This window comes from Chenopodium album, chromosome 15 (assembly GCF_948465745.1).
Source record: "Chenopodium album chromosome 15, dcCheAlbu1.1, whole genome shotgun sequence".
Lineage (NCBI taxonomy): Eukaryota > Viridiplantae > Streptophyta > Magnoliopsida > Caryophyllales > Amaranthaceae > Chenopodium > Chenopodium album.
In genome coordinates this window covers 3074959-3101747 of record NC_137848.1, presented here as the reverse complement: position 1 = coordinate 3101747, position 26789 = coordinate 3074959, and the positions used below count along the sequence as shown (strand labels likewise).

The 26789-nt window shown below is 35.1% G+C and overlaps 2 protein-coding genes across 5 annotated transcripts; one reads left to right on the top strand and one right to left on the bottom strand.

Annotated features, from left to right (window-relative positions):
* Positions 1-1472: 1472 nt before the first annotated feature.
* LOC145582692 (uncharacterized) lies at positions 1473-11381 on the bottom strand. Of its 4 annotated transcripts, none has more exons than XM_081639686.1 (11): positions 11103-11381; positions 10414-10470; positions 10230-10303; positions 8879-9706; positions 8594-8687; positions 8396-8506; positions 7584-8294; positions 5247-7481; positions 5099-5165; positions 3318-3466; positions 1473-2363 (listed from the first exon to the last, which is right to left on the bottom strand). In XM_081639686.1, exons 1-11 carry the CDS (start codon positions 11155-11157, stop codon positions 2050-2052), a joined length of 4695 nt encoding a protein of 1564 aa, XP_081495812.1. In that variant the 5' UTR covers positions 11158-11381; the 3' UTR covers positions 1473-2049. The 4 variants fall into 4 exon arrangements, with proteins under 4 accessions (XP_081495812.1, XP_081495813.1, XP_081495814.1 ...); XM_081639687.1 differs by having other exon boundaries at positions 10414-10461; XM_081639688.1 differs by lacking the exon at positions 10414-10470.
* Positions 11382-16634: 5253 nt separating this feature from the next.
* LOC145581603 (MACPF domain-containing protein At1g14780-like) lies at positions 16635-25219 on the top strand. The gene is made up of 8 exons (XM_081638616.1): positions 16635-16997; positions 17378-17619; positions 22270-22471; positions 22582-22656; positions 23478-23661; positions 23980-24149; positions 24258-24322; positions 24412-25219. The coding sequence occupies exons 1-8, from the start codon at positions 16701-16703 to the stop codon at positions 25022-25024; spliced, it is 1848 nt and encodes a 615-aa protein (XP_081494742.1). The 5' UTR covers positions 16635-16700; the 3' UTR covers positions 25025-25219.
* Positions 25220-26789: the final 1570 nt, after the last annotated feature.

Below are 26789 nucleotides of genomic sequence, written 5' to 3'. Positions count from 1 at the left end.
AAATTAATAAAATATGATTTATGTTGGGTTCACTAAGTGAGAGAAATTAATTAAATATTGTAAAAGTTTTCCAAATAAGAAAATGGAACAAGTATTTAAAAACGAACGAAAAAGAAAAGTGGAGCAAGTATTTAAAAAAGAAAGTATTAAGTTATCTAAAATTATATGTCGGTGAAAGTTTAAAATTTTTATGAAAGAAAGTACCCTTGTTTTTTTTTTTTAATTATTATTTTATTTTATGGACTACTGTATTTCTTTTGTTGACGCCTTTAGTTGGTTATTTTGGGCAGTGGGCAAAGGGAATATATGAGGGAGTACGGAGTAACTAATTTGCTGAGTTGTAATTAAGAGAGCTATTTATTTAGCCTGACATTGTAATGATGTTATTATTAATTCAGTGAAATACAACTCCCTTCCCTTCCATTTTGCTCTCATCTCTTTCTCTCTCTAACACTCTAATCACTGCTATTAGTCTCATTCTCGATCATGGAGTTCTGGACATTTTGGTGGTTCTACGTCTTCCTAACGGTTGACAAAATCATCTTTACAATCATCGCGGAGTCGGAAGTTGGGGTTGACAAGGATTGGGGGATTTTCTTCCTTGCTTCCTTCGTTTCTTTAGGTTTATCTCTTATTTTCACACTCATCTACAAAAATTTGAGGTAGAGTAGAACTTATTTTATTGTTTAAGAGTGACAGTGTTAGTTTCGTTCCCGTCAAAAATAATTAAGTGTTGTTTAGGGCTTATCTTCTAATGATTTTAGGTGCGTTACATTGGTATATGGTATTAGTACCTTAGTTTATTTTACTGCATAATTATTTTAACAGTTTGCAGTTCCTCTTCTCCCCTTTATATTATCAGATATAAGGTTCAGATGAAGCTCGTCAAGGTAAACTATAAAGGGCCTCAATTTAATTTTGTTGATGCGAGATTTTTTTTTTTTGACAGTGAGTACATATAATGAAAGGCAGAAATTACAATCTATAAGAGCTAAACAACACTACATTACAGTCAACTACATCAAACCACATACATAAACAACCAAAGGAAAAACTTATGAACTGTAGCTGAGGCAAGACGCATAATCCATCCCATAAACACGGCTTGCAATGACCACCATTGGAGGACAACTGAAGTGACTGAGAACTCAAACAATGCCTTGCTTGATACGTATTATATCGGAGCCTGAAAAACCAAGAAAAACTTACCATATTTTGTTCATTCATAATGGTGCAATTGTGCAGTCTAGTCTATATGTTGAAGTCATCCTACACAAGAATTAGTTGAGATGAGTCAATCCGAAAAATTCCATTGTCGAGTTTTTATTTACGTAACTCGGTTTGATCGGCACACATGTTAATGTGAACGATATTTTTAATAATCAATACGGAGTAGGAAATTTCCATTGATATCATTATTAAACACTTGAATTTAATTATTCGGCTGATGAACATCAGAGGTATGTGTATAAATGCAATTCCCACTTAAAGAATCGCAAACAATTGAAAAAAAAAAAAAGAAAAAAGAAAAAAGAAAAAAATACCAGGATTCAGGTACCCGACTGCCAGCCCATGACCCGATTTCAACAAATTTCTAATAGTGAAATAACGAACACATACCAATTGACATGATAAATATTTTTCAAAACTTGCGAAGTACCCGACTAATTGAATCGGGTCAACAGGCCAAATCAAAAGGGACAGGTAGTTTGAACACCCTTAGTCGATGGGAGATGCGGATGCATGAATCCCAAAACCAAGATTTCTAATTGATAAATTTTCTTTCTGCAACTGCTATTCATTTAAAAAGCTCAGCTCAGTATGTACAAGAACACTACACGAGATACATAAGCTTGCCTAAACACTATATCAGTTCTTCTATCAACCCTTCCATGAACAGGTAAAACAGGGTAATTGGCCTGAAAATCAATGAATTCCCAATAAGAGGGAAAAGGGCTTTACAAAAAAAAACTGTACACCTCTTAAAAGACCTAAAGAAAAAAAAAATTAGGTACAGCAATGAATTCATAAAAAAAAAAAAAAAAAAACCTAATCATCTATCCTTTGAATCTCGCCCATCATGATACGGTTGCTAGTAACCTTGAAGCCTAGAAGTGCTGGATCAATCTGCCTTCCTTTTTTCCCTTTCTTCTTCCCACTCTTACCCTGGGCATCAGCCAATTCTGAGGCACCTGTCACATGAGAATCAGGCTGAGGCAGCTTCTTAGCATTACTCTTTAACATGTCTATGAATGATGTCTCTGAAACATCAGAGTCGCTACAAGAATTAGTTCGTCTGAAACGCATATCCTTCTTGATAGAGGTATCAGGAGCTTGTGCAGCTGCGTTTTCCCGTCTTCCACCTAAAATGTCTATGTATCAGCATCACAGTATAAACTAACACAAAGAAAAAGAAAAGCACAGAGATCCTCCATGCAGTGTCTTCAATATAAACATCTATAACCTGAAAATGTATCCTCAGGATTATAAAATGATCAGCAGGGTATTGATCAAGCTCTGGTTTGTAGCTGGAGTAATTAACTGTCTACACTAGAGAGGAAGAAAACAGACAAGTACTCTAATATTTATTCGAACTTATCTGCTATGTCCTATAAAGAATGATGTGAATGGATACAGCATATGAGTACTACGTACCCGCTAACATTCCTTTTAAAAGTTTGATTTTGGTGTATCATAATCAATCAAAGATACGAGTACCACCCCCCAAAGCTTTTTACCAATTAATCTAGTTGACACCCACACATTTAATTAAAATAATTATCCGTTTTATTAGTTTACACACCTTGTAATTTTACACTATTCACAAACTCTCCTTTCACTTTCTTTTGTGGTTTTGCAAGGACAATTGGAGTCATGTGAGCTTTTGTTCAATTGGTCTCAATGCATAGTTTCAAAATGTTAACTATATATAAATTTTAGTGATACTTGTATGTAATTTATGATATTGATGGTCAACAGTTGTGCTTTGAGAGGCATAAAAGTCAATTCGTGTAAAAAAAAAAGGAAAAAAAAAGGAAAAAAAAAAAAAAAAAAAAACCAATTTAATATTAAAAGGGCACCCAAGAACACAATTGCCAAAGTATTCTCACCAACCCAAAAGGATAACACTTGTAATTGCTTGTTCTACCCATGCACAACTCCTAAACATCCAACCAAATTCCAGGAAAGATTAATAAAAAGCTTATACTCTGTTTTAGGCCAAAAGAGAATATTAGCAAACATGGAAACCATAGCCACTCAAACAGATCTCCAAGATTCCAATTCATTAACTTAATTAAGTGCAACAGTATACATACCATCAGGATTTCCAATAGATGAGCTCATTCCTTTAGTGGGAGCATCGATTGTTAGATCAGAGATCCCCTCCTGAGATGACAAAGGACGAGATACAGGTGGACGTTTAAACAAGACATTTTCTGAACCTCTGGAAAGAACAGTAGGTATCCTGCATCACAAATACATATTTAAGGGGGAAAAACCTTCAACATTAAGTGCTAAAAGGAGTTTAATAGAACAAAGAAACAATCAGATTGACTAAAAAGCAGAGCAATTAATCAAGTCCTCTTTTCTATAACACCATAAAAAGACATCAATATTATACAAAAACCCTAAACAGCATTTTTCTGGTCCCAAAGATTGCACACAGAAACACATATAAATGGATATGTGTGTCTCAGGGGAAATAAAGCATTTTCGGAAGAAAATTCAGTCTGGGAATGTTAAGGGGAGCTAGTGCAATACAACTCTGAACTTTACTGATCCAATACAGAGGTTGTATGGGCCCAGGACCATAAAATAATTGCTGCACATACCCTAGAGAATTAGAGATTTTTGTGCTCAACTCACCACCATGACCCCAAACAGTTTTTCCCTTCTAAGTTAGATAATCTTATGTAAACATCTATAGGGGGGTAAGCATCATGGAAATCAACTTGCCACCATGATTTTTTGTCAGCTAAACATCAAAATGATATCCAAGGGTTGCTAAAACCAAACAACAAAATGTGGGCTAGAACTAAGGTTACAAAGAGATAGAAAAGGCAACTTATAGATGGCAATAGTAGATATAAGAGCAAGAGGATGAAAGGAATCAAGCACGCTAAGAGCATCAAGAGGAAAAGGCAAATTCAGTTGAAAGCTCTTACGACAAAAGAACAGAAGATGAAAGTCTTATTTCAATTTCTTTTCTCTAATCTCATTTAAATGTACACAGTTTCAGTATGTTTAACATGCCCTTCACTGTAAGATACAAACTAATGCAGTAGATTCCATTGTGGTCAACTGCCAACTAAACCACATGGTAACCTAATTAGCAATTTGATTTGTATATTTATCTACCAAAGCACCTGAATATTATCAGCTCTTCTGGTGTCCTCTTAGCTCTTGCCTTGTCATATACAGTTAAACCAGCAAATTGTACTTCAGAGCAAGACCTTGCTCTGCATACCTTCTCCTATGGCAACAAACTTTGATTATTTAATTTAGGAAAAATTGTGGGTAACCACCATTCACATCTCACTTTCGACAAACAACGACATATTAAATATTTCTTTAGCAACCATCTTTTTAACAAAATTATTTACAAATATTACAATTTAATGATTTCCCCAGGCGCCATTAATAGCCCCAAAGACACACTTCCTTCCCTTTTCCATCCCACACTAATGGGGCTGAATTTCCAGATTTTACCTCATGTTTTAGGTCTCTAAAACAGTCAAATGGTAGTGGTAATGTTAATGAAGCAAACTGACTTAAAAAAGGATTGTTTTCCCTACAAATTATCCAAGATTGTATCCCTCCTCTTTAAGCAATCACTACCAATGTGTCACCTAAACATCTGAGTTCAGGCCAAGCAGAATTCTGAAGAGAACACCATAATATTCATCAAAGTGACCACATTCACAACATGGATGGCAATCCAACCAAAACACAGATCCAAGACTGGCACATAGTGCATCATGATAGCGATCCTGGTAATCTACTTCCCATCTTCGTCAAAAACAATATATACATAAAAATCCAGTGATTACAATTCCACCAGCATCTAACAGTAACAATAACCATTCAGATTCATTACCTATCAACCTCCTCAGTAAAGGAATTAGATCGCCCAATTTTATCATTGTAGAATCCTCCTTGTCCAGCTGCAAGCAACAGAAACCACAATTATTTCCAACTCCGAAAATTTTGCAACCATTAGTAGAAGTAAATCTCAGAAAATTTACCAGCAACCCCAATTGAGTTCTGCCTGTTGATGGAACTGGATGGTATCTCCCTCCCATCCAATGCTGTAACTCCATGCTGCTTTGAAATATTCTCAGGATTCTCCATCATTGAACCCTTCACCATATCTTCAATTTTGGGATCCCACTTCTTCCCCTCCACCTCAGAGAATTCACGATCAATATAAGTGTTGCCACCCATATCAGAATTAGGGTACATCAGCGAAGAACTTCTACTGATTCCAGTGTATAAAGCATCTCCATCCATAACTATTCCAGAGTTAGATCGACCAGTCAATCTCCCACTATTGTCAAAAACACCAGCCTGCTCATCAGCTAGTCGGAGCTGAGATTGTTCAGCTGCCATATTGACAAAGGATGGAACAGCAGCAGGATTGGCTAAACCAACATCACGCTCATGGGCAAGGTTAAACAAATGATCATTAGAGCTAGGCCCAGAAAAAAATGCAGGAGTTCTTCTCTCCAAAGGTGGACCTTCATTCAAACTTAGGGGTTGTGTTGGTTGATTGTTAGATTTCTGATGCAGCAGTTCCATGAGCAATCTCTTTGAGTTATCTTCATCAAGTTGTTGCTCCCTCTTCTGTTGTTCAGCATTAAGATGCAGCTGTTGGATATGGGATTCCATCCAATCATTTGACACACGGTTATCACTGTCAGGCCAGCGGCCCTCGCCATCAAAATGAGAAGCATTAAATTCATTAGGAACAAAAGAGTGATGAGGATGATGAGAATGGGTGCCAGAACCTAATGAGCCCAGTTGACCTGCAGAGCGTACATGATTGTTAGGATCTTGAATATCCAAACCCTGCAGTCGAGCCATAGCATTAGCCATTTCCATGTTAACACCAGGACCTCCACCTTGCAAAGACATTGCACGTTCGTATTGTAATGTCCCAGGATCATATAACCCTCTTTTCAATCGCTCCTGCATTTGAATGTTCCGTTCCATTTCTCTTAGCTGCTGCTCCTCCTGCTGTGCCCTTCGCTGCTGCTGCTGCAACATGTCTAGAGGGCTAAACGGAGGTGGGCTGAACGCAGCAGAATGAGCTCGTTGAGAGGCCACAGGGTTGCGAAGAAATTGCTCTGCTTCTTCCACTGGCCAAACTGAGCCAATTGATCTTCCCTCCCCCAGTTCCAGTTGCTGCCTGAGGCCAATTGACATCTGCCGAGCCTGTAATTGCTCCTGCTGCAGCAATTGTTGAGACCGAAATTGTTCATGCCGTGTGTGCTGCATCAGTTCTAAGAGATCAGCCTGGCGATCATGATGTGTTACTTGGCCTAACTTCGCCTGTATTAGTTGTTCCAAGTAAGGATCATTGTGCCTTGAAGGCTGATGCAAATGGGTTTGGGAATCACGTAGAAGATGCTGCTTCAGCAACATCTGATCCAAGCCTGAACTAGGATCCATATGAGATTGAGCAAAGCCAGGCTCACGACCATGAATAAACTGCTCAAGGATTAGTTGCCTAGCCTGGGACTGCTGCTCCTGCAAAAGAATTTGCTGAAGCTGTTGTTGTTGCTGCTGCTGTGGCTGCAATTGATGACTTTGATGTTGTTGGATCTCCAGCTGCCGTTGTTGGAGCTCCAGCTGCCGCTGTTGCTGGAGAGCCAAGATGTGCTCAACCTCAGACAAAGATTGATTTGACAACTGGTGATGAAGTGATCCTCGGCCAGGGACTTGTTCTAGAGGTGACTCATTTAAGTGATTCCGTTGAGACAAGATATTTCTCTGTTGGATATGCTGCTGCTGAAGCTGTCTCGACATTAACTGCTCAGCTAATTCACGGTGATTGGATTCTTGATCAAGGTGAGAAAAATGTTGGGTCTCCAATGCGTCCCCAAACATGTTTGAATTAGAAATAGGACCTTTATCATAGAAATTAGGCCACGATTCCTCAATATTTTGATCAGAAAGGCTGCCAAAAGGAGCATTCCTCCCAGGAGAATGACCCATAAGATGACCAGGCATACCCATGGTAGAGGGCATACTTGAAGGTTGGGCTTGCCTGTTTGAATTACTTTCAAGTTCAGACCACAACAATCCAAAAGGGTGCAGCTTATCATCTTTCTGAATTGGCATGCCAGTTTCTTTTGCTTCATTTGGATGTGTATGATAACCAACATGATTTGTCACAGGCCCATCGGCACTTCTCAAACGTCTCCCAACAGGGTTACCGCCACTCCCAGCCGTCCCAGGTCTTCCAGGAAATACAATCTCTGCAGCACAAGCAAAGAGATGGTGTTAACATTTAAAGTCACATTCACCAACAAACACGTGATAAACAACTAAACACAGAAAGACGATTCTTAAAACAATACCTTCATCTTGAGCAGAAGAATCATGGAAACCTTTCCCTTCAGAAAAAGCATGTTGTGCTAAAACATCATGCTCAAACATTCGAGTGTGAGCTGGTTGATTTGAATAATTGTCCAACTCTGACAACCGCCAAGTTTGGTTATTTAAAGCGGACACATCATTCATCTCTGAGGTGGATGTGGACCCTCCAGGGTTATCAATCTTAGAACTTAAATCTGAATTGATACCAAGCCCTTCCTGAGCATTCAAATGTGGCATTACATCACCCAACTCATGAAAGGGGGCATGTTCTGAAGCATCTGCCAAGCGAACTGGTAAGTCAAGGCCGAAAAATCCTTGTTCAAACCATGAGATGATGTCAACACCAAGAAATGGACCCTGTATCTCTCCCTGAGGATCACGGTAATATAAGCTTAACTCCTCAGGTGGTACACCATCACTGACGCGATTACCATTTCTCTCACTCTGGGCATACAAACTGTTACCCCGACTATCTTCAAGAGATTCTGACAAAAACAATGAGTTGGAATCATCGGGAAGGTTAGAACTAATATCAAAAGTAGCACGGTCAATCTCAGCAGCTTTGAGGGGAGTGATTTGGTAATTTTCATCATCAGTCTGTGCTGCATCAGCAATTTTCGAGACTGTTGACATTGGTCCCTCGGATTCCATGCTCCAGCCTTTGAATTCTACAGCATATTGAGCATTTTTCCCTGAAACATGTAGCAATATTTAATTAGAAATGACATTCAAACAATATTCTTTTGAAAGATACATAAAGTCATAACACGAAGATGAAAGTGAGGATCCTCACCATCAGCCTGCCGAGGTTTACCACTTGCTGAATCATGGAAACTGATAGCCTCCCCAGCAATTGGAGGAGGGGCATCCTGGTCTTCATCAAGAGCATCCATGTTGCCAATACCTGGGAAAAACATATTACTACCATCAGGAAAAGATAGTTCATGCAGTTCCTTTTTCATAACAATCAAAGTTATTGTGAATGAATTACCTGTTGCAACTTCAGAAAACTTGCCCTGTCTGTATGGATTGTATGAAGCCCCACTGCCAGTAACTTTTCCCTTCCATATATCTTTAAGTAGTGCCTGTGTTTAAGCAAATAATATCAATAATAGCATCCAGCAGTATGACGTATTCAAGACTCCTAAAAAAACCTATGCATACAATTCTCATGAGAAGGGACTGTTATAATAAACAGCATAGAATAATAACCCATGAATGGAATAAATGCCATAATTCATTAAAGGATTTAAAAGAAATAAATTATAGTTCTCACCTCTTCCTCAGCATCTGGTGCAACAAAAGCCAATGGCTCAACAGCCTCTCCCTGAGTTAAGGAGGGCACTTCTTCCATGGAATCAGGCTTGGAAAAAGAAGTTCCACTGAGCTTTTGTGACCGGTAAATATCAAGAAGTTTAGCCCTGGGGTAATGAAACTGCTCTGGCACAAGATTTGGTTTCCCAAGAATGTGCTCATTCTTATCAACTTTGACAGTGCCACTTGTACTTCCCAGTGCAGGCTTCACAATAGGTACACCATTTGACCTCCCTCTTCCAACAGTAAATCCCATGTTAGCACCATCCACCTTTCCTTTATCAGGACCAAATCCAGGAGCAGCACGGAATGGAGTTGGTGCATTAGAAGAAGGCTCCATTCTATGGCGAGGCCTCCACTTATCACGCGATTCAGCATCCCGATTGCCACTCCCAGTGGATTGACCATCATTATGAGTGTCTTCCTTTTCAATATCTGTTTTCCTCTCTGGTCGTGAATCCTTCTCCTTGTCATCAGGGCCCCACCTAGAAGACCATTTGCTATCACGCCTTGTGTCATGGGCAGAATTGCGATTGGCCGCATCATGCCAACGCTCAGAAGAGGGTGAGTTTCTTGCCTCTGAATTTTCCCTCACAGAAACATTTTCAACGCGGCGATCAGTTTTCCTGCGATCCCTTCTACCAAGTAACCCAGTTTCCCTTTCTTCCTCACGCCAACGCCTAGTGCTTTCATTCTCAGCAGCAAGTTTCCTCCAGTCCTTCTTGTCACTATCCTTCTGAGATGGATCCATGGAGTTTCCAAGAGACAGAGTGTTTGGGCCACGGATATCCTGTTAAAAGTAGATGAAACAACATATTCCTGTTAACCCAATCAAAATTGACCAAAACTAGTCTTTCCCATAGCAAAGTACTACACCAACAACCAACAGCCTAGCAACTTTTTGATCCTAAACCAGTAAGAATACCCAGTATCTAGGACTAGGCAATGCCAGCCACAAAAGGTTGTAAGATAAACTCATTGATAAGGCAAACTTCGTAACCCTACATGACAAAGGTGTATCTTGTTCTCAGATAAGTAAAGTAAACTTAAGTACCCAATCAAAGACAAGAAAAAAACATTACACCAACAAAACAACAATACAAGTCAACTTTTAAAAAAATGGATTCAATTAAATTGAGAATAATTTGAGCCATAGGACAGAAACAAATCCATGATTTGCATAAATCACTTAATCCTGCAATGAAACAAAATGCCTCTATGACAAAACATAGAGATGCCACAAAGGCCCACAATGCCCTTTTCAAACAAGAAATGAGGAAAACTTGGATCTTTATGATAAACAAAAACCATACCGGCTTGGCATCGCTGGGTTTAGCATAAAGCCATTGTGGGGACAAAGGAATGCTGTTATCGGACGCTGCTTGATCTGCATGATTTCAAAAACACTACTTAAAACACAAGGTACTGAAAAAAAATGAAAAAGAAGCTTAATCGCGAGTAAATTAAATCCAAACCCATCACTACCATGAACTATACCTTTAACCTCATCAAGGAATCCCATAGAGACCTTTTCATCATCATATTCTAGAGAGGCTTCAAGACACATGGTAAGCATATTAGACACGTTAAAACTCATAAAATCACACAATCACCCGAAAACCCAGCTGGCAAATTTGCTTGGTGTATCAAATATAAATCATTAACTTCACACAACAAACATATAAGCAATCATTACAATATTAGCTAACTTCATACTGCATTCTACAATAAAGTAAATTGAGTTACATATATACAAGTTTCGGAAACAAATCGAATACGAAACACTGTTAAGTGAAACAAATCCAGAAATTTCAAAGCTACTAATAGAAATCCACGGAATACACATGCTTACACAAGCAACAGCATTCAGCTAAACAAGCACCTTTTGGCAAAGCAATAATAAAACAAAAAATAAAAAGCATGGAATCAGATAGATTACAAAAAAAGAAGGATTAACATACTAGTATATTTATGCAACATTAGCGCGATAATAAAAGAAAAATCTGATCCAAAACTATAGCAATGAAACAAAAATCAAAGAAAAAAGGAAAATTTCATTGTTTTTCAGATCGATAAGCCCTAATTTAACATTATATAATACAAACTCGAAACGAAAACAAAAATCAAATCTAGAAAACATCGAAAATCAAAATTGACGATGAAAAGAGGGGAATGTTAGGGTTTACCTTTGGGAGTCGGTAAAAGGAGATCGTCAGGCAGATCAATCTTACGGTCGGCCATAGTTAGGGATTGGGATCGAAATCGAAAGCTGAGATTCGATAAATTCGAGGTAATACCAGAGAGATTCGAGGAGAGAAATATGCGAAGAAGATTTGAGAGAAGGAAGGGAAGAAGGAGAGAGATTAGGGTTTCGAAGAGTGTTGAGAGCGTTTGTTTGCAGAGGAGAGAGAAAGAACGAAGAGCGCAAAGGAAGAGAGGAGAGAGAGAGGACGAGAAAGGGGTGAGGAGACGAGAGAGGGGTATGGGTGGTCAGAACGGCCAAATCAAAAATCGAAAATTACTTGCTTTGCTACTAATCGATAATTTTGATTTTGTTGAAGGTTTTTTTTTTTTTTTAATAAGATTTTCATGATATCATTGTTATTGTTGTTTGTAGTCTACTAGTCATAGAATTTTGGACCAATCCACCGCATAAATTTAGCTAGCCCGATTATATCTATCTATCATCGTTGCTAGTCACTAAAGCCCAACAAGGTGGTCATCATCTATTCATCTCCACCTTCTAAGCGTGGAAAGTGTTGATAGATATTTTTTTTTTTTTTTTGAAATCAAATAATGAAGTCCCGATTATACTTTTTTCAAAGTATAATAACTAAGTGTAGTACTCTTTTTGTTTCATAATAATCACAACACTTTGACCGACACATATGCTGATGTGTAACTTTGTCCACAAAAATTTGATCTAATGAAAATGTACCTAAAAACTAATCCAAAAATATATTACATGGTAATATACATGTTTTTTTTATAAATTGATAAAAATAGAGACAAAGTAAACATATGAATAGTGCAAAAATTAAAGTGTTGCAATTATTACGAAACGGAGGGAGTATCCGACTATACGTGCATGATAAAATTTCTAAAAGGAGATAGACTAGGATTGTGATTGCGTAACAAAGTAATAACATTCTACACATAGAACATATATGTGAAACTGGCGTGCTTATAATACATAATTAGGGTTTGTTCTGATTTACTGAACTGAACTGAATTGAAATAAATTGTTTATGAGAGAAGGAAATTAGGATATTAGGAACTGAACTAAATTGAACTAAAATTAAGCCGAAGAGAACAGGCCCTTAATACACTTGAGCTACATTTTATTGAATAAGCAAGCTTAAGACCAACCTAGTATTGTAAGGTTTTTTTTTATTTTTAATTTTTTTTAAAAAAAAATAAAGGTAAGGCATTAGGATACCCTTCTCACAAGGGGAACTCCTAAAGCATAATATTGTAAGTTATTTGAGGGGGCATTACAATTGATATGTAAATTTATAGCGTATATTAATCGACTATTTTAGCCACTATAATTAATAAGTATTTCCTTTTTCTTCGTAAAAAAATGCATGGGAAATTCTCAATGGTAACCCCCAATTTGTGTAACACTGAAATGGTGACCCTATTTTTTTTTAATTGTACAAAATGACCTTAATTAAAAATTTATTCTCACTTATAACCTTATTTCACTAAATGGTTAATTTAAACTAAACTATGGTTAGGTTTTTTTTAAAAAGAACTTTAAAAAAAAATTAACCCACCAATCACCCTCCCACACGCACACCACCACCTTCAAATTAAACCTGCCAGCCACCACCACCCTCCTTCACTACCGGCGACCCTAACCCAGGACCCATGAACGCTTCCCGACCACCGCCTCTCCCTCTCTGTCCTCTGACAACACCGAAACCCACCACCGCACACCAGTTCAAACACCGACACGATTTCGATTGAAGGTGGTGGTTTCGATTTCGGGTTAGGATGGATTCGGTTTCGGGTTAGGAGGGATTTGGTTTCGGGTCTGGGTTTGGGGAGGGTGTTCGAATTCGGGTGGCTCGTCAACAAAGAGAGATGGAGGTACGGCGAGCCGGTGAGTGACCATACTATGGGTCATGGGTCGAAGGAGAAGAGGAAGTGTCGTGGGTCTGGTGGGGTTGTCGGGTTGGGGTGAGGGGTTGGTGGCTCTGAGGCGGCGACTGGGTGAGGCTGAGGATGGAGGTGGTGGATGGGAGAGGCTGATGGTGAAGGTTGCTGGAGGTGGTAGGTTGGGTGGTTTTTTTTGGTTTTTCTTTTTTTTTTAAAAAAAAAAAAATATAACCATGGTTTAATTTTTTAACCAAATAAGACTCATTAATGTTATAAGTAGGATAAATTTCTTAATGAGGGTCATTTTGTATAATTAAAAATAAAGAGGGTTACTATTTCAGTGTTACAGAAGTTGGGGGTTACCATTGAGAATTTCCCAAAATGCATTAATCATGGAGATCATGTAACATAATTACGAATATTCACAATGTTTAAAGACGATAAGGAGTAATGTTTCAGGCTTTATTTTTTCTATTCAAGTCGGACATAAGAATTATGGACATAGCATAATCGACCATAAATATGCCACTATGTACAATGACTAAGGGCATGTTCCGATTTACTGAAAACAACTAAACTGAACTGAACTGAATTGATTAAAACTGAGCTAAACTGATTGGGATTGAACTGAATTGATTGAAGCTGAACTGAACGGAACTGAATTGAACTGAAATATTTGACGATGGATTAATGATTTTTAACTATGGATCATTAATGATATTAATCCACTAATAATTATGAAAAATAAAATGAATCCACTAATATTTTTTTTGTTTGTTTAAATTTTTTATTATCATATTAATTAATGCCTGTGAAATTATAACCATTTGAACAATGAATATTATTATTATTATTATCATTATTATTGTTGATGTTGTTGTTGTTGATGTTGTATTATATATTAAAAAGTATGAAATTTAGCTTTAATTATCATTAGACATAAAGATGAACTTAAAAAGATCGGTCCAAAGGCATGCCTAAACTAAATTGTCATTAACAATATCATTAGCTAAATCATATAAAACAAATTAATTAGCAAAATAAGTGAACTGAACTGATTGGAGCTGAACTGAACCGAACTGAACTGAAATGAAATTAAGCTGAACAGAACAGGCCCTAAGCTACTTTGCTAGTAGTAGTTTTTTTTTAAGGCACTTTGCTAGTGGTATTTAATCAATGTGTATGTAAATATGTAATAGTTCGAACTTGACAATGAATGCAAATTTTACTAACACTAATTTCCGCACAAATTAAATTATTTACAATATTTCTTAAATACATTAGTTTATGCTTTTCTTCTCTGTCAATTTCTTGTTGCCATTCAAATAGGACACTCTATAAATAGAAAATCTTTAATTTGTTTTAAGATGTGCATTCTCAGCTCCAAAAATTAATTTAAGTGTTGTATTTCTTCGTTCATCGTCATCCATTATTTCTCCTCTTCTTCCTCATTGAGTGTGTGATTGGTCTAAGCAACATCACTAGAGTTTGTGAGCATACGGAAAACTACGGCCGGTGTGACTAGCCTTAGCATCATCACGGAAAGTTTTTGATGAGCATACTAATGACAATTATGACATAGATTTCCTGCAATAAATCTATATAATTATTTAGAATACAAAATTATATTTACACTTTTGATAACATACATAACAATCAAGTATGAAAAAGAAAATTTTATCTTTAATTACACCAATTAAGCAACAAGATATATTTACAAGAGTACAATTGAAATAATAAAGAAATTAAAATATTGTTCCCTTTTGCAAATTAATACGTTCGTGCATCTGGCACGAGTGCATTCTAGTTATCATACGAAGGTGACAACATATTTAAATTTATGGTTGGTGTGAGGTATGACTAGCCTAAGCACTATTAAATTTAATTTTCAATAAATTAAACTCCACTTATACAAAATATACACCATTCAACTCACATCCTGAAAAGACCTAAAATATGTGTGTCAAATCGATGCACTTAAGGGAGGATTTTTTTTTTTTTTTTTTTTTTTCATCATGTCATTTGTGAGAATTTTGATCACTTTCACCCCTTGATCACGACCACCCCAAGTCACTACCATCTTCATTCATCACTTGCTATATAAGTACGTACATGTTAAAATTTTGGGTTGTAAAACTTTTCACAATGTTGCCCCATAAAAAAAGAGACTTAGATAATGATCATGGTGCCTTATGCACTAGTAGCAAATATGGCCAAAAGACACGAGCGACTTTAATACTTGCAAATTTTTTATTTTGTAAGTAAATACTTGCATATAGGGTGAGTTAGTGGAAATTGTGTTTTATAATTTTATTAATATTGTTTTTTTTTTTTTTTTTTTTTTTGACATCATATTTTATTAATATTGTAATTAATTGAAAATGGTGCATTGCCATGCATGCATTGGGATGCATTGGGTTTAACTAACCTAGTTAACTTTAATGCTCAGTCTTTAGCTCTAAGCTATTTTTTTTTTTTTTTTTTTTTTTTTTTTTAAAGGATTTTACTCTCTAGCTTGTACCATATAGATTTAGATTAGTTTAATTTAATGCATGGTTATACTAATTTAATGATATAAAGAAAGTTATATATGTTGAATTGTTATTGGCTCCAATTGGAATTTGTCTATGATGGAGGTGATAATTTCTATATCCACTCCCTAAATTATCTGCTTTGAACTTATCTAATTAATATACATAAATCTTACTTTGTGTGTTGCCTTTGAGTTGCTTGAATGTTAATGATATGATCTTCTTCTTCCTCAACTTCGATTTATCTTTGAAAATACTTGTTGTTTAATTAGTTTTGCATAAATTAATTACATTATAGAGGCATTCCGCTACTATTGGCCCAAAGCAATAGGGTGCTAACAACTTATTTACCTGTTTGCATGCATCAGTAATCAATATCACCAATTCGTCATACCTTCTTATGCAATCTCTTTCTCTTAACCCTTTAATTAATTCTCTCCCTCTTAATTCTAATTCTATATATCACTATGTACAAAAATGAATTATGTATAAATGATATAAATGACGATATATGAAGAATCAAAGATCAAGTCTTACAAGATGATACAAGGTTTAATAACGTAACTTGACACTTGATCTTTAAATCATATTGGTAGTCCTTTTAACAACCCATATTAAGTATAATACGAAGTACAGAGTATATTTTTATAAAATGTATATATTGATGAAATATTTTTTTTTTTAAAGAATTTTTGCATCCTTACCTTGATGAACTTGGTAAAGGTACGTACTATTATTTCATACATAACATTAAGTAACAAGCATCATTCATCAATGAGGAGTGAGATTAGAGGACTTGACCATGACCATGACTCTCTACAAACTTCCAAAGAACCAGAAACATTCAAAATATATAACAACCTAAATTCTAAAACAAAAAAAAAAAAAAAAAAAGGAAATACAAGTAAGAAATATCAAGAAACAACCTGTTAGCTTCTTTATATTTGGTCAACTATACCAACAAAATTCAACTCTTATTAAAAAATAAAAATTAAGATTAATTGAAAAATTCATGGTATCAAGAGACTATTTATACCCTGATAAATTATTCAATTATTTGACATCTTCATTCATTCATTTATTTTTCTCTCTCCTCATCCCAACTAAAAACACCCATATTCATAAATCTTAAGTTAAATTTATTACAAAATGATAGAAAATAATAATAATAGCTCAAATATAGAGAGTTTAAGGATGCATATAATGACTGATGGGGGTATTATAGACAAATCAATAGCTAGTCTTGGAAAAGGCTTTGATTTAACATCAGATTTTCGTCTCAAATATTGCAAAGGAAATCAAAGGATTGTTTTACTCAATGAAGAGCAAAAGAAGCAGCTTTTTGTCCCTGGTTTTGGCACTTTAAAACAACCCGTTTCCATTGACATCAAATGTGATAAGGGTGATCATACTCGCCATCAATCCGATATCCTTGACTTCAATCAGGTATATATAGATTATCTCTGTTTCGTATCTCTAGTTGAAGATGTTTGTAGAGCATACTAGTTGAGTTCAAGTCGATTATATCTATATCTTTGTTTTTTAAATAGATGCATTACTTTGACTTTTTACACTATTTATAATCGAAAACGGGGTAAGATTCAAGTAAAACATGACTTGGTTACTAAGTCAAATTTCATGTTCGAGAATAGAGATTATTGTTAGTTTTTTTTACCTATTATAAAAAGTGTTTGATTGTCACTGAGGGTTACACACTTTTACTTACCGTCTAAGGTAGGTAACATTTTAATGCTACGACAGTGTTTAGTGTCAATGTATCATTGTCCGATAACTAGCTAGCTTAGTTGTGTTGAATGCAATTGCAGATGTCGGAGTTCTTCAACAGGATATCGGCGATTTCTGGGAAGATCCCATCGGGTTTGTTCAATTCAATGTTCATGTTCGAAAGTAGTTCATGGGCTAAAAATGCAGCTAATGTAAAGCTTCTCGGGCTTGATGGTTACTCTATAGTTTTGTTCGAAATGCATATCGATCGTTATCCTTTGCAACTCTCTGATGAAGTCCTCAATGATGTCCCTTCTACTTGGGATCCTCCTGCCATTGCAAGGTTTGAGTTTTTCGTATATACTCTCTCTGTTTTCCTAAGTTCTACTCACTTTCTGTTCTGGTGGAGCAAATTTTTGGTCTATGTTGGTTATGTTTAATTGATTAATTATCCGTTTAATATAGATGTCCTTATAAAAGAAACATAAGTTTAAATTACCATAATTTGCTTGGTTGAGCTTAAATTATTAATCCTTATATTAAGGTAGAGAAGCTAATAAATTACGCACATGCATCTTGTTCCAAAATTGATAGTATTTTAGTGATGGATTATGATAAAAATTTTCTAATATACGATTACATAAAATAAGTTATGAATGACGATGAAATAATTAGTTGCTTCCTTCAAAAAAAAAAAAAAAAAGAAATAATTAGTTGCTTAGAGCTGCCAAACGAACCCTTAACTATTATTGAGGTTTTTTTTTTTTTTTTTTTTTTAATGTAAAATTTATTATAATGAGTTGGAATTAAGAGAGTTATGACATTAATTTTGAACTAAAAGAACATTTATACTATAGTGTACGGATGATATTAGCTATTTATATTGCGGATAAAAATTGTCACCATAATAGTGATCAACTCTAATTGTGTATATATATATATATATATATATATATATGTATATATTCTCATTACATACAAAACAATCCCGATTCTGTTACGAATTTTGGCCAGGCCCCAGCTTATCACTAGGGGCAGAATATCGAAATCTCTGTAGCAAAGACTTAACTAATAATGCATTCACAATTTCTCAAAAAAAAAAAAGCATTCACAACTTGATTAATAATTTCAGGTGTGTGTTCCACGAATATGATATTTGCTCAACGACAAAAAAAAAAAAAAAAACGATTACAAATCTACAATGTGAAAATGTTCCTTTGGAAACACGTAGTCTTTAGGCCGAAATCAGCTAGTCTTTTTCAATTTTTAATTGTTTGCGTGGTTAGGGCTGTCAAATTATAATGTGAAAAGAAATGGGATTTTTCTAATAATCAGTACATACTGTCAGAAAATTCAATCATGGATCAACCTGAAATAATGAAATTACTATGTGTTACAATGTGTACCATGAATTAGCGTCTTCAATGACTAATACTATTCTATAATTTTTTTAATTTACGTGTTGCAAAGTGTAATGAGTATATAAAATGATCTGATAGCGACTATTTGTATTTTTCAAATTGAGTTTATTTTGGTGATTATAACATGTTAGTTAAAAGTTAGGAATATTCGAAAGAAAAAGAAATATTAGTTAAACTATATAACAACGTTATTAACTTATTTATGAGAATTGTCTTTCATGTATAAATGATGCAAGAGATAGGTAGAATAATGATGCGTAGTGCGATGATTTTTCAAATTGACACATAATAGTAGGGTATATATGAAGTTAATTGATGATTATTGACGATACTATATAATGAAGCAGGGGCTATCATCTAGTGAAATTTGTCTGTTTTCAATACCAATGTAAAAAAAATGTGTAACTTCTAAGAAATGTAACTAGTTTTTGGCTCGTACGATGTCTCGGGTCATTGTTTGTAAATAAAAAATTATAATAAAATAAAGTACAATAGAAATGATCACTTGTTTATTTTTGCTAATATTAGTATACATTAAAATTCATTATTCATTATGTAGCAACCTAAATTTATGCTTAGTATTAGATTATTTTTCATTTGTCATAAAAATTCCTTCAATTAAAGTAAGTAAACATATATGTATTTTTTTAAGAAGAAAGTAAACCTATCTTGTGGTTAAAAGAAAAAACCTTTAAAATTACTATGCATTTTAATTACATATTCTAAATACATGTAACCTATATAAATTGAAAGAAATGAATTTAATTTTGTAATCATATTGTTGTTAAAATATGCACATATAAGTTGACAATTAAAATTTTAGAATTTATGAACATGAATAACTCATTTAAATTAAAATGCAAATTTATTATGAAGTATCATAAGTTATGTCATTGGTGTACCACGTGATTTGTCAAGCCATAATGACACATGGCGAGATTGGTGACACATGGTAAGATTACAGTCCTTGCCATTGAGTTTTAATGTATATATTGATATTGATTTAAGATGTGTAACTAGCTATTTATATAGAGTAAGCATTTTGGTTTGACGGTTTTTAATAGAAGGTTAAATACGGCTTTTGGCAGCTTGACTGTAATCATGTACTTCCTCCGTTTTTATTTAGTTGCAACACACCCATTTGGCACGCATGTTAAGGAAGATATTAGACTAGGTAAATGAATAAATTAATTTACAAAATTTTAACACCTATAAGAAGAAAGGGATAAGTTGCTACGGTTTAAATTTCATAGCTTAATTCATTCGTTTACCTAGTTTAATCACCTCATCGATAACCGTAATAAAAGGTGTGTTGCAAGTATAAAAAAAACAGAGGAAATATTGTTAAATGTTTATTAATTACATTATTATTCAATTCCAATAAATAATGCTAAGTAACATGTAGTATTGATCGAAAAGTCATAAACAGCATATGGATTTCTATCATTTTTATTTTAAAAATAACCTAACTGATTTGACTCTGTCCTAGATTTTGGTCATTTAGCTGTATACATTTGGACATCTGGTGAATAATTGACAGCCTTTAAAATGTTATTTTCAGTCTGTTTTTGGTGAAAATTAAAGTAACTTTTGACAATTAGTACTCCTGAATTTGTCTTCCTGTCTAAAAAGGCCATTTTTTTTTTCAAGATCTGATTTTTTTTAAAAAAAAACAAAAGGTAGATAAGTTATGAATATTGAAGGCTTATAAGCACTTTATATGTATATGTTACTCCCTCCGTCCTTTTATTAGAGTCTCATATCTAACATTTATACATTTATTATTCACATAATAAAGAGAAAAGGAACTCTAATAAAAGGACGTAGGGAGTATTAATAACCCCAAAAGAAGTACTCGTATGTAATAATAGATTCTCCAATTTCATAATAAAATAAACGTGAGACAAAAATAGTTAGAGTGATACAAACAAAAATGACTGGAGTATAGAGTAACATCTAATTATTTGTTCAATTAACTTGCAAGAAGTGTTTAGTCTACAATTAATCAAGATTTTTTTATTTGGTTTGATTAAGAAGTTAAAGTTGACCAAAGCCGTTGTATTGGAACAAACTTCACACAACATATAATTTTTATTATTCAATATATAATTGGAAAAAAATAGTCCAGGCAATAATCTGTACTGTATTAAGGAAGACAGAATGATTCAAGGACTTTTACCAATAAAAATAATTTCATGCTACTTCTTGGCTTGGTCATCTTTTTGGTGTGGTATATTATATTGAAGCTTTTATAAATACTTCAAGTTAGAAAGGAATATGGTTAATGTAATTGGAGTGCAGTGTATTGACTTTCAATATTTGCCAATTTTTGCTTAACGTCAAACTATTTATAAAATCAGAATAATGAAGATCACCAAAAAGGATTGACTTGGTCACCATTTTTATAATAAACATGTTTCATGCTTTTATAATCTGTTACATGTTATACTTGTATATAATAGGGATGGTAAGTGTGTTTAACCCGATATTAGCAAAAAAAATCCGATCTCCTTACGCGCATAGTAATATTATTTCGGGGTTTTCCTATCCAAATAGAAGAGGGGGAAAAAGAAACACATAAATACATAATATTGGATGGATTATTGTTTTATTATCGGCGGCTGTTGTGTTACAATCATTGGTGAGAAGAAAGTGAACGATGAGACTTGTCATAATAGTTGATGTTGATAATGCAACTAATTTCATGAACTAGATTAATGAATTAGTTGAGCCTATCATGTGCATGATGATGCTTGATGCATACATATATGTACTATACTGCTATGACTTTATCTTTGAAATATGACCCAAAGATCTTATCTGATTTGATTGTGATAACTTTAGGGTAAGGGTACAACATAATAATGCTTAGCTTGTTAGTTGTTACAATTAGGAAACTAACTAAGCTTCCTAAAATCACTAATTAAGTAAGCTGTTCTCATAGTTTCGCGCTTAATCATTGTCTTCATCACTGTCATATGGACAAAGTGACTGGAGTCCACCACTAAGCTCTTTGTCGTCGTGATCTGGTTTTTGAACTGGTTTCTTCACCCTGAATCTGACAGCTGATTGAAGTCTGAATCTGCAAGGCAATTTGCTCGCAATCTTCCTTGCTCGAGTCTTCAGTTAAATTACTTTTTGTCAACACATCTGCAGACTTTCTGGCATCTTCTGAAAGTTTTAGTTCTTCTCACTGTCATTTGCTATCTCATCATTATCATCTCAAAAATTGCTTCAATAGAAAACTCGAGCAACAGAGAAAAAAGAGATGGGTGTTCTTGTTATTGATGATCGTATCATAAGCATATTTATACAAGCTCACAAAACCTTTCGTAGTAAAATAATATGACAATTAGAAAACATTGAATAACTATACAGCTCAACATAATTCTATCTTGGAATATTATTATGATGTACTAATTTCCTAAATGCTGTCTTATATGAAGTAATATGTATGGAAAACTATATCAAGATAATACATTTTCCTATACTCCTGATAAATGGTAAGCTCCTTCTGTTCATTTTTTTTGCTGAGTCAATAATGTATTGTAATAAACTTTGGCCTTAAGCAGATTTATTGAAAAGTATGGGACTCATGTCATTGTGGGAATAAGCATTGGTGGGCAGGACATGGTTTTGGTGAAGCAAGATAAAACATCGAAGCTTGAATCATCAGAACTCAGGAAGCACTTGTATGAGCTCGGAGACCAGCTGTTTACAGGCACTTGCCCCATTGCTCCTAATAACCGCAAAACTAAAGTGCTAAGAAGAAAGGTTAACCATTTTCAATCTTTTTCTAATTCTTAAAACTACCAATGACATGTTAGTTCGTTTACATCATAATCGATCATGTTCTTACCAGATTTGTTAGTTTTGATTTACAGGTACCGTCAGCATTCAATATCTATCAGCAGCAGGCAGCTCTTTCTGATAGCCTTTCAGCTATTACCTCAAAAGATGTAAGTAAAGTTTGTGGAGCCATTTATTTATGAGTACTACATACTCCTTTTATGCTAAGTTGTTACAATGGAAAAAGTAACTGTGGTAAAATAATGTCACAACAATTTCTTAATGGAAGAGCTCTTTCATTAGTATCACAGTACAAAATTAATTCCAAATTGGTAATTTTCCTGATAATTACGTCTAATAATCTGTAAGTTTACAATAACATGGGTAGCAGAATCCTGACAGTTTTCTGTCAAAAACGAGCAAGGCAGGTTTGTGCTGCTGGTACTGGTTGAATTGGTTAAAGCCTGGTGGCATGAATTGCTTGAAAGCGCTAGCTTCTACCTGTGTTGTTGCGTTCCCAGTGACTTATTGTGACAAATTAATAGAGAAGAGTGAATAGAATGGCTTGATCATTATTCATCAATAGGTAGAGTATTTATACAAAACCTAAGAACATAAGATAGGAAACAATCTTCCTAAAAGATATACTTAAATAATATCTTAACATATAATAAACCTAAATATATTATTCTCCTAATAAGATCAATACGGAAAATATATAACACATATATTTTCCGATATTATCTCTAACATATTGCTACTTAACCTCAGCATAATTGTGGCCTCAAGCATGGCCTCCCCTGCTCCTTCTTTCGCACCTTCTTTGGTTCTTAGCCTTGTCTCTGACTTATGGGGCATAACTTTATTCAAAATACATGCATCTCAAATCATCAATTTTCTATCCTCTTGACAGGAACTTTTGGTCGTACTCACTTAAAAACTTTGTTTGATTTGTCTTGGAAAGGAATAACCCTTGCCTCATCCATTGCAGGGTATCAGTGTGATATGTGCTAAAAGAGGGGGTGATCCATCATTCAGCAGCCATATTGAATGGCTTCCAACAGTTCCATTAATGCCTGATGCAATTAACTTTAGCTTTATCCCTATAACTTCGCTACTTAAAAGTGTTTCTGGGAAAGGTTTCCTGTCACATGCTATCAATCTATACCTTCGTTGTAAGTCGATTTCTGAACTGATCACACAGGATTTCTTCCCCGTTTCTTAATCAACACATACTTTTATTTTGAATTCAAAGTACCAAAGATTTGATGTCTAGCTATTGACTCAAATCCTTGGATAATTGGAGATAGTAATAGAAGCAAATGCTTGAAAACGCAATATTAGACAAAAAGACAGGAAGATCAATCTCTTTATCGTTTTATACTCGTTATTTTACTATAGTTTAAATCAGAAAAAGACACTTATGCCTTATAATTTTGATCTAGCAATCCTTTCCTGATTTATTATGAACTTATATGGTTTAATTTGTGCAGATAAACCCCCAATTGCTGATTTACAGTATTTTCTGGACTTCCAATCAGCCAGGATATGGGCGCCTTTACACAGCGATCTCCCATTAGCCCCAACAACAAATATTTCGCTTCCATCATCTACTCTTCATTTCAACATCATGGGTCCAAAATTGCACGTAAATACATCAAAGGTATAAACTTAATGATGTTGCAGCTAACATTTGCTACTTAAGAAGATATAATTTTTGTATGACATGTACATTATGATCATTTTGATTAATGGTATTGAAATTTACCAGGTCAATGTTGAGAACAAACCTGTTACAGGAATGCGATTATACCTTGAGGGCATGAAATGCGACAGGTTAGCCTGAAATTAGCATGTTAATAGTGGACTAATAGGATTGTTAGCTAAGCTTTGGAAACTATATTCATAAAGCTGAAACATTTCAGGTTGGCAATACATCTTCAACATCTATCAAGCATGCCACTGATGCTACAAAACAAAATTGACAGTGGCTTATTTTGGAGAGGATCAGATGAGATAGCAGATAATAGGTATTCTGAACCAGTTCATAAAAAGTTCTCACACGTATGCACAGCACCTGTTAAGTACGATCCATCCTGGATCAGTGAGCAGGAAAAAGTGGTATTTATTGTCACCGGAGCTCAGCTTCATACTAAAAAGCATGGCTCAAAGCAAGTTCTCCATCTCCGACTTCTATTCTCCAAGGTGTTGAATTTCGAGATAGTTCAGTCAGAGTGGTGTCAAGGTTCTTCAGAATCAACTTCACAAAAGTTGATGAGGTATAGTAGTCCATCAAGTTCAGGGAGCTTAGAGGCAGAAAAAGAGCAAATGGTAATTGTCGATTCTAGCCTTTATCCCACCGGACCACCAGTTCCTGTTCAAAACCAGAAGTGTCTCCGGTTTGTAGATACTACTCAAACATATAGAGGGCCTCAAGATAATCCCGGTTATTGGATTGCTACCGGTGCTAGGTTAGGTTTGGTGAAGAACAAGATAAGTTTGCAGGTAAAGTTTTCATTGTTAAATAAATGCTCATGATTGAGGAAAGGATTCTGGCATACACAAGCCATTATTCAGGACATTCTAAAATAGTATTCCGTACATATAAATCTATTATTGAAGAAAGAGAGTCGGAAAACAAATCTTCTGCGGCAGATACACAATTAATATGGCAAAGTTCACTTGTACAAAAGATAATTCAAGACTTGGAAATACTATTGATTTTTTTAATTGTACATATTTTGTATATAGGTCATTCACTATTGTATTCTTTTAGTAGTAATTAAACATTGTAATGGGATGATTTCCCCACATACTTATATTGTTTATTTCTTTTGATATATTGCAAAAATCAATCTTAAGATCAAATTCTACTTCAACAATTCATTCACAATTGCACAAAAGAAATTGAACTAAAAACCAAATTCTTTCATTCATTCAATCATCCACCAAATATTGTTCATACCACTACCTAACAATCACCCCAAATTTGCAAAAACTATCTTAAATCTTGGCAAAAAAAATTAACTAAACAATTAAAAAGTCATTCCAATAATCCACTTAATAGTTAAACTAGACCTAGTATCAACAAAATAGCTTAAATTTGAGTAGTAGCATTACTCTTCTTTTTCTTCTTCCTCAACCTCTCACTCATAGCCTTCTCCAATTGCTCAACCCTCTGCGACAATGAACAGATCAATCGACTTTGAACGACGTTTTTCTGACACAAATCAGCCACCATTGCCACCAATCTCTCATTATCCGCTGCCATTTTCTCCAGTAACTTATCTTTCTTCCTTTTCTCCTCCTCATCACCATTAACAACGAACCAATCCTCCTTCGGAGGCGGCGTTCCCTTCTCTACCACGGCCAAATTGCACCCATCTTCGCAATCCTCCTTAACATCTCCATGATCATCTTCTTTCCCCACCTCGATAACGCCCGACTTATGCTCCTCTGTTTCTCCAGAAACACATTCCCAAGTCTCATCAGAACCAGAAACAGTTTCAACCTGCATTGCATCAACAGCAACCTCAGAATTTTCCTCCAATTTCTCCGAATCTTCAACTTGCATTTTACTCAAACTCTCAGTGAAATCATCAGCATCTTCAAAAACTTCCTCGGATTTTTCTAGGGTTTCATCGATTACTCTCGGCGAAGTTTCAACATTCATCACATTCGAATCATCGAGAATCTCCGTCGTATCCTCAACAACATCATCAGATTTCTCAACAATTTCATCAGATTTCTCAACAATCTCACCATCTTCCTTACAATTATCATCAGCAATTTCATCAACTGCCGAATCAATCAATTCCTGCAACCTAATCGCCTTCCGAATCACCATCTTCCTTAAAACCCTAATTTCATCATTAAACCCTCGAACAGAATCAAGCTTAAACAACAAAACCATCAAACTCTCATTAACCTTCAACCTCTCCATCCTATCCCTCTTAATCGCCGCCATAGTTTCTCTCTCCTGAAGCTTCTTTTCCACGGCATCAACCTCTCCCTTCAGTTCTAGAATCTTCTTGACTGGTTTCCTGACCCGAAACCCGCGAAACACTTTCTGGATCGTGATTGCAGAATCGGACCTTTTTCTCAAGGAATTCTCGTCGTGAATAGGGATAGAAATCACCTTACGCGGCCGAGACGGCGTCGTTTGGGCGGCGGCGGTTGGCCGCATATTCACCGGAACACGGCGGAATTGCGGTGGCGTATGAGTTTGGTAGTGAACATTGAAGAACGGAGGTTCCATCATCAATTTTTTTTTGGATTTTTTTTCAAAAAGGTTAGATTTTTT